The sequence below is a fragment of the Hypomesus nipponensis genome, chromosome 18 (genome assembly GCF_054491055.1).
Source record: "Hypomesus nipponensis isolate SF chromosome 18, ASM5449105v1, whole genome shotgun sequence".
In the NCBI taxonomy this organism is placed as follows: domain Eukaryota; kingdom Metazoa; phylum Chordata; class Actinopteri; order Osmeriformes; family Osmeridae; genus Hypomesus; species Hypomesus nipponensis.
In genome coordinates, this window is record NC_140378.1 from 11,278,617 (window position 1) to 11,293,565 (window position 14,949).

At 41.5% G+C, this 14,949-nt stretch overlaps 3 protein-coding genes across 3 annotated transcripts in view; 1 reads left to right on the plus strand and 2 right to left on the minus strand.

Annotated features, from left to right (window-relative positions):
- Positions 1-869, minus strand: part of LOC146252093 (acid-sensing ion channel 1-like) — a 35,689-nt gene extending 34,820 nt beyond the window's left edge. Inside the window, exons 1-2 of the mRNA XM_084680128.1 lie at positions 717-869; positions 354-516 (exon numbers count right to left, since the gene is read on the minus strand). The gene's annotated coding sequence lies outside the window, so the exon portion shown is untranslated. The remainder of the gene's footprint in view (positions 1-353; positions 517-716) is intronic.
- On the plus strand, positions 385-3,328 carry spryd4 (SPRY domain containing 4). The gene is made up of 2 exons (XM_084680130.1): positions 385-559; positions 1,884-3,328. The coding sequence occupies exons 1-2, from the start codon at positions 430-432 to the stop codon at positions 2,423-2,425; spliced, it is 672 nt and encodes a 223-aa protein (XP_084536256.1). The 5' UTR covers positions 385-429; the 3' UTR covers positions 2,426-3,328.
- On the minus strand, positions 2,979-12,951 carry gls2a (glutaminase 2a (liver, mitochondrial)). The gene is made up of 18 exons (XM_084680125.1): positions 12,576-12,951; positions 12,148-12,235; positions 9,839-9,960; positions 8,569-8,698; positions 8,366-8,445; positions 8,072-8,235; positions 7,370-7,428; positions 6,262-6,294; positions 6,108-6,166; positions 5,948-6,014; positions 5,799-5,849; positions 5,487-5,663; positions 5,242-5,373; positions 5,047-5,139; positions 4,863-4,924; positions 4,546-4,622; positions 4,331-4,394; positions 2,979-4,236 (listed from the first exon to the last, which is right to left on the minus strand). The coding sequence occupies exons 1-18, from the start codon at positions 12,797-12,799 to the stop codon at positions 4,074-4,076; spliced, it is 1,845 nt and encodes a 614-aa protein (XP_084536251.1). The 5' UTR covers positions 12,800-12,951; the 3' UTR covers positions 2,979-4,073.
- Between the last annotated feature and the right edge of the window lie 1,998 nt (positions 12,952-14,949).

The following is a 14,949-nucleotide window of genomic DNA, read 5'->3' on the forward strand; positions in this document are numbered from 1 at the left end:
TCCATGGATAAGGCACCGCGTGTTTATGCAATACGAGATAAAATTATCTACTTAATAAAAGCCTACAGTAACTTTCTTGGAACAGTATTAAAGGATTTCATACACACAGTTATGCATCCTTATGGTGGGATAGATTGTCAATAGAGAACAACTACAGGTAGCCTATATTTAACTACCTTGTAAGTATGAAAACAAGAAAAAAAACTAGTATCTGTCTGGACAGGGTGATAATGCAGTACCATGAACAACGGTCCAAAGTAAAATTATGGTGAATCGTTGGGACTCTCCAAGGTCCTGATTGACAAATTTGGTTAAAAAAAAGAACAAAATAACGCAAAGGCATGTCTCCATACCTGTAGATGGCGCCATTATGTAGGGATCACTGATTCATGAAGACTGGTCGAGAAGAAAACAAACATGTGAGCAAAGATGGCGATCCCCCTCGGCTTGGCATGGTTTCGTGGGTTGGCAGTTCGAACTGTCAGCACTCTGCCTCTCAGAAAGCATGGGTCACTCCTACCAGCAAGAAGATGGTATATCACTACAGCGACCAGGAATAGTGAGTCCAATCACATCGCCCTAAACAAATATCCAGTATAGCAAACTAGATCGGCTATGGCTTTGTATCGCCCTTAGACATATTTCAGCTCACACTGTAGCTACTAGAGGTCAGTCAGTAGACCCCCCCCCCCCCCTAGAAAAAAAACTATTGTTACCTCGCGCACCGAACTTAAGATACATAGATCTTCCTAGATCTTAATAACCTTGTATGTATAATCCTATGGTCTTGTTCTGTTTGGCAACTTGGTAATGGATGTCGTAATGGACTGTTAATCCAATCCATACCTGGCAGGGCTGCCAACTTTTCAAAAAACATTGGCGTGAGATCGGTTCATTATCGGATCATTTTACTGATTCGTTTCTTTGAATCTCGTTCAGTAAAATGTACGGGGGGGTCCACTGCAAACACGTATCATATTCTCATGTAGGTTATAGTGCATGACATGTGCATCAGCAGATACTATTTCAAAATAAATTCCTGCATTAAAATAATGTATCATGAGTTTGTATGATTTGGTCATGTATTTTCACACTAGCATTTAATTATCACGTCAAACAATTACACTGCACTAAACTGTAAGTGTAAATGTAAAGTGAAAATAACAAAACCAGTCAGTATGATGACTTGAGCGAATATCATTCACGTCTTACTAAAACAGCGGCCACGCGAAAGGGAATAAGGAAACTGTTTCCGCTACTAAAAAATACAATGCAGGTCACGTGAAAAAAGGATCCAAAGACTCGTAGAAAGACCGAGTCGGGAAATGAACGAATCGTTCGTTTCCTCTAGCTACAGAGCCTATGCAGGTCACGTGAAAAATGATCCAAAGACTCGTAGAAAGACCGAGTCGGGAAATGAACGAATCGTTCGTTGAGAGGACTCGTTACTCCCGAGTCCTTATAAGGATTCGTTCAAAATGAATGAATCGTTCACGAACGACACATCACTAATTCGCGAGCTTTACCCCCCCCCCCCCCCCCCCAGGCGAGGTTTTGCGAGCTTCACTCAACCCCCCCCCCTTACCCTCCCAAGGCGAATTTAAACTGCAGTTTGCCCGTCAATGTTGCTTCACAGTTGGCAGGTCTGATACCTGGTTGCATGAAGAATCTCTTGCTCATGACATTGTTGTGGTAGTGCTACTCAGCCTGCGTGCAATGCCGTTCAAATTGAACTTAAATTTTCTACATGACATATGTAGAAGATTACTTTGTCCATGTATTTCTTAATTTTGTATCACTCTGTATTGGTAGCATAATGATAAAATGCAGGGAAAGGCTAATGGCAAACAATGGTATTGTAACTTTTCTTTCCTTTCTCATAGACCTCCATTTCAAGCTGGATGAAAGGACTGCACATAGCAGTCTGGACCTCTTCAAGAAAGACACAGGTGTTATCTACCGCATCCTGGGCCTGCATGCCAGTCGTGTACAGCATAACCAGGAGCGCTTCCGGGAGTGGGCCGTGGTGTTTGGGGATGAAGAGATCACGAGTGGACGCCATTACTGGGAGGTGACTGTTAAGAAGTCCCAGGAGTTCCGACTGGGCGTAGCTGAGGCATTGATGTCTCGAGACAACTGCGTGGGCTCTGACAGCTCCTCCTGGGTGTTTGGTTATGTCCAGCGCAAGTGGTTTGCCATGACCACCAATAAGATGGTACCTGTCCCTCTGGTAGGCAAGCCTGAACGTGTGGGCATCCTGTTGGACTACGAGGCGGGTGTGCTGGGCCTTGTGGACATCCAGAAACCTCAGGTCATTTACACCATCAAGGCCAAGTTCAGGGGTCCTCTCTGCCCAGCCTTTGCTCTGTGGGATGGAGAGCTGCTCACCCACTCTGGCCTTGAGGAGCCTCAGGGCTTGAAATGATGCATAAGGAACTCTGGTAGTGGGACTGGGGAGGGGAGTGTGGCAATGGCCATGTAATAAGGGAACCATTGAGTTAGGTAACCTTTCAACCCCTTGACAATGTCTCATGTCAATCCTGAAAAGCAGTGTTTTTCCTTCAATGGCCAGAACAGACGTTTTCCGTCTGTTTTAGGCTGCACGGTTACAGGAAAGTGAATAAGTCCATGATATCAGTTCTCATACCTCAGACATCCCAACCTCATGGATCACAGCAGCTGTTTTGTATTTAAGCGTAAGATTTCTGACCTTATTATCTTTGTAGTGTAACAAATTATTGCAGTCAATCTGTAATTAATACTCTATGTTGAGAAATCAGCAATGGTGAAGGGGGATATTGCCATTCATTTACTTTCAGGTTTGACTTTCTGCATTGTCTTTTCACACTTGAATTTAACTAAAAACGCATGTTATTAATTTAAAGTTTAGCTTTCATATGAAATGTCTTCAAACCTCTCTCATATACACATTATATATTATATATATATATATATATAGGGAAAAAAGAAGAAAAAAATAATGTTTAACTTGTTTATTTACAATACAATATAACAACACATTTCACATTAAGGAATTCAAGCTCACTCACAGTTGAACCTGAGGAATAAGAACAGCAGCACAAGAGCCAAAGTTAATTTTAAACGGCTTTGAAGCAACATCTCAATATCTTTGATTAAAATGTGAATAAACAAGGCACATTTAACTGACAAACTTGCTTCAAAACTGGATATTAATTGTCTGAATATACTCCTCAGTTGTCACGTGTTAAATAAAGATTTGTATCACATCTTATTTTGCCCTCTGTACTGTGCTGTGCGTTAACATATACTGGGCGTAATGTGTCAGTAATAAACAAATCAATCAAAACCAATTAATGTACAAATATATTCACACCAAAGACTAGACAAAATTGTGCCATTTCTCAAGCCTTTGCAAAGTTTCCTGAAAAATACTCTGTGAGTCTAAAGAAACTCAAAAGTGAGTTAAGTATTTCCAGTTGAGGTAGATTCATATGGAAATATGTTATAGTGGTGATACCTGATTTCTCCATCTTTATTTGTAACTATTGTGCAGTAGTACTTACAGCCTGAATGTTGTTTCTGGGTGCACTGGTGGTGTAAAATAAGACACATAAATGATTGTCTCTGATTAATTAAAGCATTGGCTCAGATTTGTTTTTAAATTATTACAAAAATAAAACACAAACCATATATACAGAAAATATGCATCACAGTGGCATTTCATCTTACAAGCTTTGAGCTTTATGTACTAATAAATAAAACTGACCACCCAGGGTTGGGTGAAGTTACCATAGCCTAAACCATGTTTTTTCTGACTAGCAGCCGACCACCTGTCACAGCCTTAATCTTATGCAGTGCTATGTTGGTATTTGGCATTCTTCAACCATTTCTTGTATGTGCAGCAAAAGGGATACATTCCCTATTTATGTTAAGTCCCTCAGGATGCAGCCTTATGAGGACCTTAACATTTCGACATACAGTACATGTGTTACCTGATAACATACAATCAACAAAACCCTTCTCACGGCTCTCTGTGCATAAGACCTCATGTATTCAATACAATCAATCTGTACACGCATGTATTATCTTTCTCAAACCACAACCTTCAGTGTGTCCAACTGCAGTGGTTTGGCCTGGTCTTCAGAGTCTGCCTGGGGTTGGCTGCGTGGGTACATGCGTTGGTACTCCTGCAGGACTGCCACCACATTATCCCGGCCAAACTGAATGGCATCATCTATGGGGCTGTTTCCCCACCTATCAGAAGATTAGATGGGATGAGGAAATCAGGATTTTTGGACTGAGTGAGGAGTATGTTTTTAGAGTGATGAGTAGATTAGCTGACACCTACCTGTCCTTGACATGGGGGTTTACCTTACAAGTCTCAGTTAAAAAGATCACTGCTTCAACATGACCTAAACAAACAGTGAAACAAATGCATTAAGACAATGCAATTAATATGTGAGAAATGAATGAGAAAGTTGACTTTTCTTTTTGTCATTACTTATTTTCTGTATATGGTTAATGTAAAAATCTATTCTAAATCTAAATTATTTTGAAAGTCACCTTCAGCTGCAGCTACATGCAGAGCTGTGCGAGAGTCATAGTCCCTCTCTTCCATGTTGGCCGCAGAGAGGGCAAATCTAGTGGAGGGAGAGAAACAGAGAGAGAGAGAGAGAGAGAAGATAGTCCACTGAAAGGTTAATTAAAATGAAAAATGGCCAACTGAGTTTCCTGACTTAAGGAAAAAATACATTTTTTTTGACTTTGTAAAAAATCATATTTAGTAAATAGACTAGTAAAAGTAGTCTGCACAATGAAAATGTAAATGTCATACAAATTCTACTGAACGTCTAACTTCTAATGTGTGTCTGATGCGTTACCTCCTCAGGGCAGAGACGTCTCCACTGTAGGCAGCAAACATCAGATTCACCACAGACTTGTTCTGATGGAGCACAGGACAAACATTAACATAAAGATGTGATCAAGGTCAGTAGCATTCTGGTGTACAATAGGCTGTGGCTGAACAGACAGCAGCTAAGGTGTAGCTTGTTCTGTCTCCCTTACCCGATCATCATCTGACTGTCGTCGAGGGTCCAGCTTCTTTGCAAAGTGTCTCAGGTTGTCATAGTTGTGGAAGTTGAAGAGGGACACCAGTTCCTAAACACAGGGTAAGTTCAAAACAAAATGATGTTATTATCCCATATTTCTGAAGTGTCATGTATGTAAAATGACAGTATAAATAATAAATTGACTTCATACTTGGCAGAAATGAATGCCTCGAACGCTATTTCCGACTTTATCTAAAGGTGGAGACCAACAAATCATTCCCATAACGTTGGGAACCACCAGCAGCACTGCCCCTGACACGCCAGATTTGGCCGGCAAACCCACCTAAAAATATGAAAATAGAAACATCAGGTTTAGTTTGATACTTATTGTAGTAAGCAAAGCCTGCTATATGACTCTGTATGCATGAGTGATACTCGTGTCTATTTGTGACTCACATGGAAGGCGAACTGGCCAGAGAAGTCGTACATTCCACAGGAGTGCATGAGACTGAGGGTGTTGCGCACAGCCTCAGCGCTCAGAACGCGGTCCCCTGTGATCGGACAGATTCCACCGTTTGCCAGGGTGGCGGCCATGACGCTGGATGACTCACATGTCACCTCAATGGAGCAGAGCTAGGAAGGGAAGGGAGAGACAACAACCCTGTTTTGTCAACAAACTGCTTTTGACAAACCCAACTAAGACTTTAAACCCAGAGAGAAACTTGAATTCCTATAGGCAAAAAAAAGAAGTATGAAACTAAGCTTTACCTGGAAGTAGAAATCCAGGGCTGCAATCATTTCTACATTGTTAGGAAAGCACTGGAAGCACAGGGAGGTAAGGGACACTTAGTTTCACAGTAGAATAATCAAATGACTGTTTAACAATGACTGATTTCTAAGATACATTTCTCACTCACCTTTTTCTCCTTAAGGTAATAACCGATTGCAAAATTTCGGTCACCTGTCTCCTTCTCTGACTGAAACCTGTCAGGGAAAAGTATACATAAGAGGACATACAGTACGGTATTTCACAAGTATGTACTATAATGTTGTCCATAACTGCAGTAGGTGACTTACGTGGCATTGCTGAAGCCCACATACTCAGAACCAGCCATTCTTTTTAAGAATTCCATGACCTGCAATGTCATTTGTGTGAAACACGTAGAATACTTATACAGTATTTGGATTTCAGTAACTTTTATTAAAAAACTATCAGATGTACGGTACTCACATAGTCAAACTTCTCAGCCTTATTTGCACCAGGCTGCAAAATAAGGAAATAAGAGTTAAGTAATAATATTAATGTATTCTTTTTACTGACAGCATTCTGCATAGATTCAGTTTTCAGTCCCTTCAGTATTGAGTGACTTTGGGATATACATGAAGTTCAGTCAGACATAGTAGTGGGGGCATCCGGGTATGACTAGACATGGAGAGTCTGGAGTGTCCATGTGCTGGTAATGTTGAGCTGGTGACATGGGGTTCCATCCCTGGGAAGATTATTACCCTGATTGAATTTCAGGGTCCAGGGAAAGATCATCGCCAAGTCGTTAAGACACCAAAAAGGGTAGGTACTTCCTGTACTGTTCTGGGTGTCTCTTCTCTAAAAGGTCAAAAGTTAACTTAAATATTACTCTCGTGGTTGAGCCTCTATGTTTTGTTGATGGTTGTTCTGATGACGTTCTCAAGAGAGGCATTTGTAAACACTTTTTATAATCATGATATGTCAAGTTTCTGGCAGTATTCAAAAACAGGTATACAGTAAACCCTTTCCACTCAGCTGATTTAAAGAGAGTACACATACGAAACAAGCTCGCATAAACACACACGCAAACATAAACACACACCTTCTATTCAAGATCATCTTATTGGCTAAACTAAACACACCCCTCATAACACTCCTCCCACACAGAGTGTGACATAGGGGATAAGAGCTATCTGTCTGGAGTCAGCTGCACAGGACAAGCCACCAGTGGAAGGAAAACTCTAGATAAACAACACCACATCTGTTGGTGTTGGAATAAGGCCAATTCTGTATGATAAAGGCTGAGCTAGTGATAAGGTACAGTAGTTCTGTTTCAGGTCAGAATACATCACGATATGGGGTCAATTGTCCAACGTCTGGTGATAAGGTGTGGTGGGAGGTTACGGGAGCTTCCGACTTTATACTTCAGATGGAAGTGTGGATTTCCTAAATGGAAATCTAATCATCAACTCTGTGCAATACCTGCATTTACAGCTGCATGTGTGTTAATGACTTGTAAGATGCTTTAGTTAGTAGATAAGGATTTTACACATGGTGATTTGACACCATGTGTGACCCTGTAGCCCGTCCTTACCTTCAGGAGAGAGCTTATGACTATAGCTCCAGCATTCACCATGGGGTTGTGTGGTTTATCTGTCAAAGGAACCAAAGGATGTTGTTACTGCAGTGCACTCGAGACACCAGGATACAGCACCAAAAAACAAGCTGGATGAATATAGTGAACATCTGCATGTCTACAAGGATATCTTCAGTATCATAAGTTTGGAGCATAGTAGAGAAGAATATGTAAATCTTTCCAGCATAGTAGGGATTCAGATATAAAAGGTTCAAGCATAGTGGAGATGAACACAGTATATAAACGTTTCCAGCAGTGTGTAATAATCTAGGAGGAAGGCTGACGAGATAAGATGCCTGTCTAACAATCTCTTGTCCTGTTCTTGTTCTTTACTCTGTTCTGTACCTTAAAGGACTGTGTGGCAATTCTTGATCAATTAGCTGATGATGTCATTATTTCTCAAACTGCTATGTGTAGACTGGTAGGATTGTTGTGTGTTATACAATTATATAAACTAGGATGCCCTTTGTGCAAAATACATGAATCATTCTGTCACAACCAGAATATTCCATACTGCATTTTGTGTCTACCTCCAGTAAGAACCGATGACATGCTTTGCTGGTTACATTCTTTTAAAAATGAAGACCAATAAGTTTGGACACATACTGTAGAAGATATACAGTATGTTTATGAGAGCAGTCCATGGGAAGTCTCTCTCACCCTCCTCATCCAGTGACAGTTTGTTAAACTTGAGTCCGCTGGGCTCTTTGCCCACGTAGCGGTGAACATGCTCAGTGCCAGCCTCGTGCACAGCAATGGCATACTCCAGGGGCTTCACGCATGACTGCAGACAGAATGGAACCTTGGTGTCACCCACTGAATGTCTGCAGTACAGAAGCACAGAACATGAGGATGGGAAGGGAGATGACTTGAACAGGGTTGATCTTAGACAAAGTTCAGGAGGACAAACACGTCCCCATCCCCACACAGGCCGTAGTAATGCTGTGACCTTACCTCTGGCCATCCACAGTGCATAGAGACACTCCCCACAGATCAGGACTGAACTTGGCCAGTTGAGGAATGTAATCTGCTACCTGCACAATCAATTCAGAGCAATGTGGTACATGAGGGGGTAGAGGCTCTTCATTTTACTCAATGTGCAGGTTGATGTATGTTGGTGTGTGTGTGAGGGCATCCAGATGTGAAGTAGTATTCACCTGCCCCCCTTCCTGCTGCTGGGCGCTGTAGTACAGCTGGTTGATGTGAGAAACAAACTCCTCAAAGTCTGGGATGATAAACTTTCTCCTGAAGGCCTGCGTCAGCAGGATGATGTTATTGCCAACACACCTGAAACACACATGTAGTAGATAATAATAGAAACGGTGGAGGCATTTTGAATCATTTGACCCACTATACGACTAGCAGTCGTAAACCTATTATGAAATTAGATTCTGTAAAACTGCACTCCAACAGCTACCCAATTAACAACACAAATAGCCATCCAATGGGATTTGGTTTTCGTAATCACACCTGTCTTCATCATTAGGTAAACAATTGCTATGTTTAGTAAGCTCTGGTGTGATCTCAGAGAATGGCATTCCCATTCTGTCATTCCAGAGCTGAGCTGAAATTTCCGACCCATAGCCCTTGCTAATACAGCACTTGCACAGAGGAGAATGGAGGCATTGCATAATTCCTACAGAGCACTCCTTTAAAAATGGGAATCTCTAGAAGTTCCAAGAAAGTGGCCATATACATTATTTCAGAGGATGACAATTTTGCATCACACAATGTCCATTGTTATGTTTTAAGTTACATACAGGCTAGCATGATACATAATATAACACACGATATACTTGGGAATCAGTGACCCAATTGTGCCAGTTGAGAGTATGAATCGCCAGTGCTTTTGTTAAGTTCACTTAGCCACTTAGGCAGTAACAGTGTTTGGAGTGCAGTGTGGATCCCCTCTGAGCTCTCTGATAAGCTGAGGCCTCTAATACAACTGGCACCGTCTGGAGTTCACACAGAATGCTGCCCTTTTATTAGCTCCCCTCGAGACTTCAGCCATGCGCAGATGTCATTCTCTGTGCCAACAACTCCAGAACTCTAATGCTGCTTGCCTACCAGTGTGTTTGTGTGCATGTATGTGTGTTTGTGTGCTGTATGTGTGTTTGAGTGCATGTATGTGTGTTTGTGTGCATGTATGCGTGTTTGTGTGCTGTATGTGCGTGTTGGTCTTGGACAGCTGTTAGCTATAAAACAACCGACACTGTCAGTCCATGTTTCACTTGAGGTAACCTCATCACTGACACCACAGACTGTATACACCCCGTGATTAAGTATGCAAGGGTATATGCAGGAGTGTGTGTGTGTGGGGGGGGGGGGGGAGGGGGGGGCTGTAGTAGTAGGGGGGTAAAATCTTTAGATAATTTTGTGTAAAAAGAAATCCATTGTGTTATGTGTCAAAGTAAACACAGTTCTTACTTCCTAAATAACTCCTGGTCCATCATGACTGCTCCGACGGAGTCACGTGTGGTCTTGCGTAGCTGTACCATGCAGTCACGCAGCCGAGGGTCGGATGTCAACAAACCTGTACTCTTCAGCGCCTGCAGAGGGTGAGGGTGAAGAGATGGAGATGAAGAGAGATTACAGGATATGGAATATATATGTCATGTGGATTGCAGACAGTAATTTTATTTCCTTGACACAAAATCAGTATTATAGACTATAAATATAGAGGAAAAAAAAAAGGAAGACATCGGACAACAGGCATCCTATTCGTCTTTGTTTGTCACCATTGACATCTAAAAGGCTTCTAAACTCCACAACCAGACCTGAAACGACCCCACATAGAAAGGAATACCTGTACTGGGGTCTATCTCCTACAGCAAGTCACCATCAGGGCAGACAAGTAGCTATATGAACCCTGTGTCTATTTCTGGGCCACTAGACCCTATACAGACCTTCCTCATGGAAGCTTCCTGTTCCTGGTTCTTTCAAACAAGTTCTAAGTACACAGCCAATGCAAGTCCAAGGCAGGGGCACTGCACACTCTTGTTGTTGTCAGATGTTGATTGAGTAAGACAACGCACAAGTCAAACTGGTATTGTAAATCAGTCAGTGATGCAGGTTTTCTTCCTAGCACTGGTAGCTATGGTTTTTTTTTCTGCTATCTACTTTAGTACAGTATGTTTTTTTTCTCACAATTTGGACAATTGTGAGGAAGGTTTGACCACAATGGATTGGATGTCTTCAGATAAATTCCTATATTTCTGTAAGGTCTCCAGTATAGTTTATACTTCACTCTCACCTCTGTCAACCTCAACTGAACAAGTGCCGCTAAAAAGGCAGGCAAACTGCCCTTGCACAGTGCAGCATTTGAAATAGTGTCATATTCAAACCCACCTACTGTAGTAAAGCTCTGTTGTGTTCCAAACATGTACCAAACACCTTCATAGCATACCCTCTACTTTGGAGGACAAAATAAACTTTCAGAGACGAAGTCACCTTATATCAAGTCAAGTCAGTAATATTTTTAGAGCACATTTAAAAACAGCCAATGCCAAAGTGCTGTAAAAAATCATCAAATAGGGCAAAACAACAATAAATAAGAACAACAGAAAAATAACAAAATTACAGTTAGCACAAGGGACCCAAAACTGACTCGGAAGCCAAATAATTAAAAATAGGTTTTAAGACAAGACTTAAATGTCTCGGTGATGGGGGATGACCTGATAAAAATTGGCAGTTTATTCCACAGAGTAGGGGAATAAAGGCATGATCACCTTTTGTTTTCATCCAAGTCTGTGGAATGTAGCTATACTATATGTGAGCATGTCTTCAAAAATGAACACTGGAGACTTTGAGGCTACTTTCCAAAATAATATATTGACAATATCTCAATTGTCAGGGATGGTGTAAAAGCTTCTGGATCGGACTTACATGTGTTGACAGGCTTTAGTGCTTTCGATAGCGTGTATGTGCACGTGTATGCAAACCTGAAACTCAAGGAGGGTGTGACAAGTTTTAGTCATTGCTCTGTCAAATATCTTAGCATATACCAACCCTACCCAGTCTTTTATTAGACCTCTTTTCCTTTCATTTGAGTATGCATATGAACGGCCCCCGGCAGGGAATAGAAGGTGCGAATTTAGGGCGTATGAACGTAATGAACAGTCTCCAATGCCCATTCTCTGGTGATGTGATGCTTAATATAACGTTCCACAGACTGTAGGTGAGGTCAAATATAAGGCTTTTTGGTTTCTTAAAGAATATTAGGTAAGGTCTTTGTAAGTCTGTTTACCATAAGTACTGCTGAGGTGTGCTGAGTACAACTCAGCAGCCATTCACAAATAAAGCACAGGCCGACTGTACATCTTAAACACTGTGAGGGCAATTATCACAATAAACTATCATTCATTAAGACTCAACAATCCTCCATGGGTTAGCAAGGATTTACATACAGTACCCCCTCATTAACAGTTACTACTCCTAGCGTATCCATATCCTTATCTCCTATTAGTCCGTTACATTTCCTTCACACTAACCTGAGCTTCTTCTCAGCTGGTGACACGGTGTGAGAAATTCCTGACTCATCTCCTATTACACCCCTTAGTTTGGATTTAGCTCAGTCAAAGGTCCTTTTAGGAATTAGAATGTGTTTTGGTCCAGTACTGTATATTGTTTACACGTCATGAAAGCAAACTATATACACTGTCGATAGTATCAATGGAAAGGTATTGTAGATATTTAGGCTACTGTTGGGTTGTGTGGAGGATGTACTAGTAACTTACAGAGATGAACTTGGAGACAGGGATCATTTCTTTTCCCTCAGTGATGGTGTAGAATAGCAGGTCCTCTAGTCCAGACACCAGCCTGTTCCTTCAAACATGGACAAAACAGCATTTCAGTCACACTTTTACTGTTAGTTCAATTATCACAAGTGTATTTAGGAATACTTAGGCACATGTGCTACTTGCCATCATCACAAGGAGGAAGGCATTATTAATAATGCTGCAATAAAGGCTACATGTGGATATCAACATTGCCTGTTTTCCACCTTATGTTCAGCCAAAGCACTGAGAAGGGGTTTGGCTACATACACTGTACCCTACCCACACTTCAAATTCTTACTATGGCATCTCATTTACTCAAAAATACCATGCTAATAACTGAAGACGAAAACAAATGGTATAACTCAAAGTGTAACATTTAGGTCTACCTTAAGTCTCCATGGTCCATGTCCAAGACAGCTTGATCCAACTCAGTTTGACTATGGAAGGGCTGCTGTATGTGTGATGCTGCACTCACACAGAACAGCTGGACAGGCTGTTCCTTCCTGAATATGACTTTGCTGTCACCACCAACTCGCGATGAATTAACCACATATTTAAGCAGTTGTAAAACTCCAGAATTACTTGTTCGTAGACGTTTTAGACAGTGCATTTTAAATAGAATAGCCGCGACTCAAACAATGAACGTTAAATAACTTTTAACGTTAAAGTTATTGAAGTTGAGTATTTTGAGTTCTCGTGTGCCGCTCTCCAGAGATTTCTTCGCTAGTTACCACGCATGCACGCTCTGGCTAGGATATGTCTGTCGCGCTGGGGGTGGGGCTGTGACAGCAGAAGTTCAGACAGATAACGTGGCCCAGTGACCAATGACAAGTGAATTGTGCCCGTAAAATTCTAGACGGTGATGCTAGATTTACGATAACATCAGGTACGATTTCGCTTACAAGATTAGACACCACGGGTCTCCAGTAACTTTAGCATATGTTCCAAATGTTGTTGCCACAAACACATGTCCAGAAACTACGCAATCACACTGGATTTAGCTTAACACTGTTCGTTTCGCGTTGTTGATTTTTCATGACTCATTAGTCAAAACGAGTTATTGATGTACCATATTAACCAATTGCGTTTAATATGAAATCTTAAATACATAAACTATACAAACGATCACGGTTTCGCAAAAGGGTTGAAAAGGTGACTCATGACAATCCCAGCCTACTAGTCATTTGCATCTGTTGTAGCGACACCACATGGCATTATAAAACGCAGTCACTTAAAGCCGAAACATACTCTCTGCCTGTAGATGGCATAGTGACTCCAGCGACTACACTCAGATTAGGCCAGAGTGCCACAGATACTGTAGCCCATGTCTGTTTGCCTATTGTATGCCTGGAAGCACACATCGGGGTCTATCGCACACAGATGCCCAGTGACTACTCCCTACACATTTATGAGAGTGAGGGAGGTCTGCCTTCCTGTTGTATTTCAGTTTGTATCCATTAAGATTGCACAACCTTCACACTTCAGTTCTCTGTACCACTATCCTGCATGTGGCCGGTGTTTGCGTCCAGAAGAGCAGCACTGAAACGCTCGAGCAGCCTGTTTTTTGGTTCAGAAAAGGACTAATTCTTCATCAAAAGTAGAATAGGGATGGAATTTTGCTTGTAATAGAAATTGGTTTCATTGTATCAATGATTTTTTTAGTATTTCAATTACGATTAAGGTAAACTTGACCAATTCATCCAATCAAATGCAATATGTTTTAAATGAGGCTACTTCCAAAAATATTACATAATTGTACTATTGACCTATCCTGTGTCATGTCACAGAGAAGGTAATGGATTATGGTCAGTACCTTATCCATGGATAAGGTAATGGACATTTCTCATAGTAGGCATATGCCAAGACGTGCTCCACTCTAGGTAATTTAAATTATTTCAGCATAATTGTTATCATAAAGACAGTCTAGGACCCCAATGGTCCCCACCCAGATGAACGCTTGCTATACACACCCCTATTAGGTTACATGGGTTTCAGTACAGATGTTAACCATTCAGGGTTGGCTGGCCCACTCCTGGCAGATGGTATGATATTGGTGGCGGATTTAGTCTTTGAGAAGTGACCAAATGATCCCCACTGCCAATTAAACTAGGCCTCACATTTTCACAGCCTTAGCCTTGGTAGGCATGCAGCGCTTCTTATATTAAGGTCGCAGCCTAACCCATGGCCCCTCCACTTTACCTATGCTGGTTACAGCTACTCTGTTTTCAGGAGAAAATGTTTTCCATTCCTCATCCCATGAATGCCAGCTTTGTCCCCTCAACCTCCATCTTGTGTGAGAAAGCCCCCCTGCCCCACCCTCCATTCCTGCACAAACTTAACCTCTCCCCCCCTCCCCATCTCACACAGGAAAAGAAACATACCGGGCCTGGTGCTTTGATTCAGGCTCAGTAATCTGAAGGTTTGAGTAAAGCCCTGGTTTACCGACCACATTGGACAGTCTGAAACTTTTGGAGATCCAATGTGATGCTGTGGCAGAAATGGGTTGGGGTGGTAGTGAAATGCATACTGGTAGTCCACAATATAAATCTAAATCATGGTATGGCCTTTCAAAAAGAGGGACATTTTCAGATCCGATTTATGCCATAAAATGATGTTCTCACAGTTTTGTTTTACCAATCCTTGCTTGATTACCAATGTCAGTGACGAGTGAAAAGTTTATTTGTTGTTTTTGACCCTCTTGGACCTGAAAAGCACATTTGTCTTACCTCACACCACATATGGTTAGAAGGATGGTTGTAT

Coding starts and splice junctions, on each gene's coding strand:
- spryd4 (XM_084680130.1), top strand. CDS start 430: ATGGCGATCCCCCTCGGCTTGGCATGGTTTCGTGGGTTGGCAGTTCGA. Junction 560..1,883: donor CACTACAGCGACCAGGAATA/GTGAGTCCAATC, acceptor CCTTTCTCATAG/ACCTCCATTTCAAGCTGGAT.
- gls2a (XM_084680125.1), bottom strand. CDS start 12,799: ATGCACTGTCTAAAACGTCTACGAACAAGTAATTCTGGAGTTTTACAA. Junction 8,699..9,838: donor GACCAGGAGTTATTTAGGAA/GTAAGAACTGTG, acceptor TGTGTGTTTCAG/GTGTGTTGGCAATAACATCA. Junction 5,664..5,798: donor CCCTGGATTTCTACTTCCAG/GTAAAGCTTAGT, acceptor TTCCCTTCCTAG/CTCTGCTCCATTGAGGTGAC.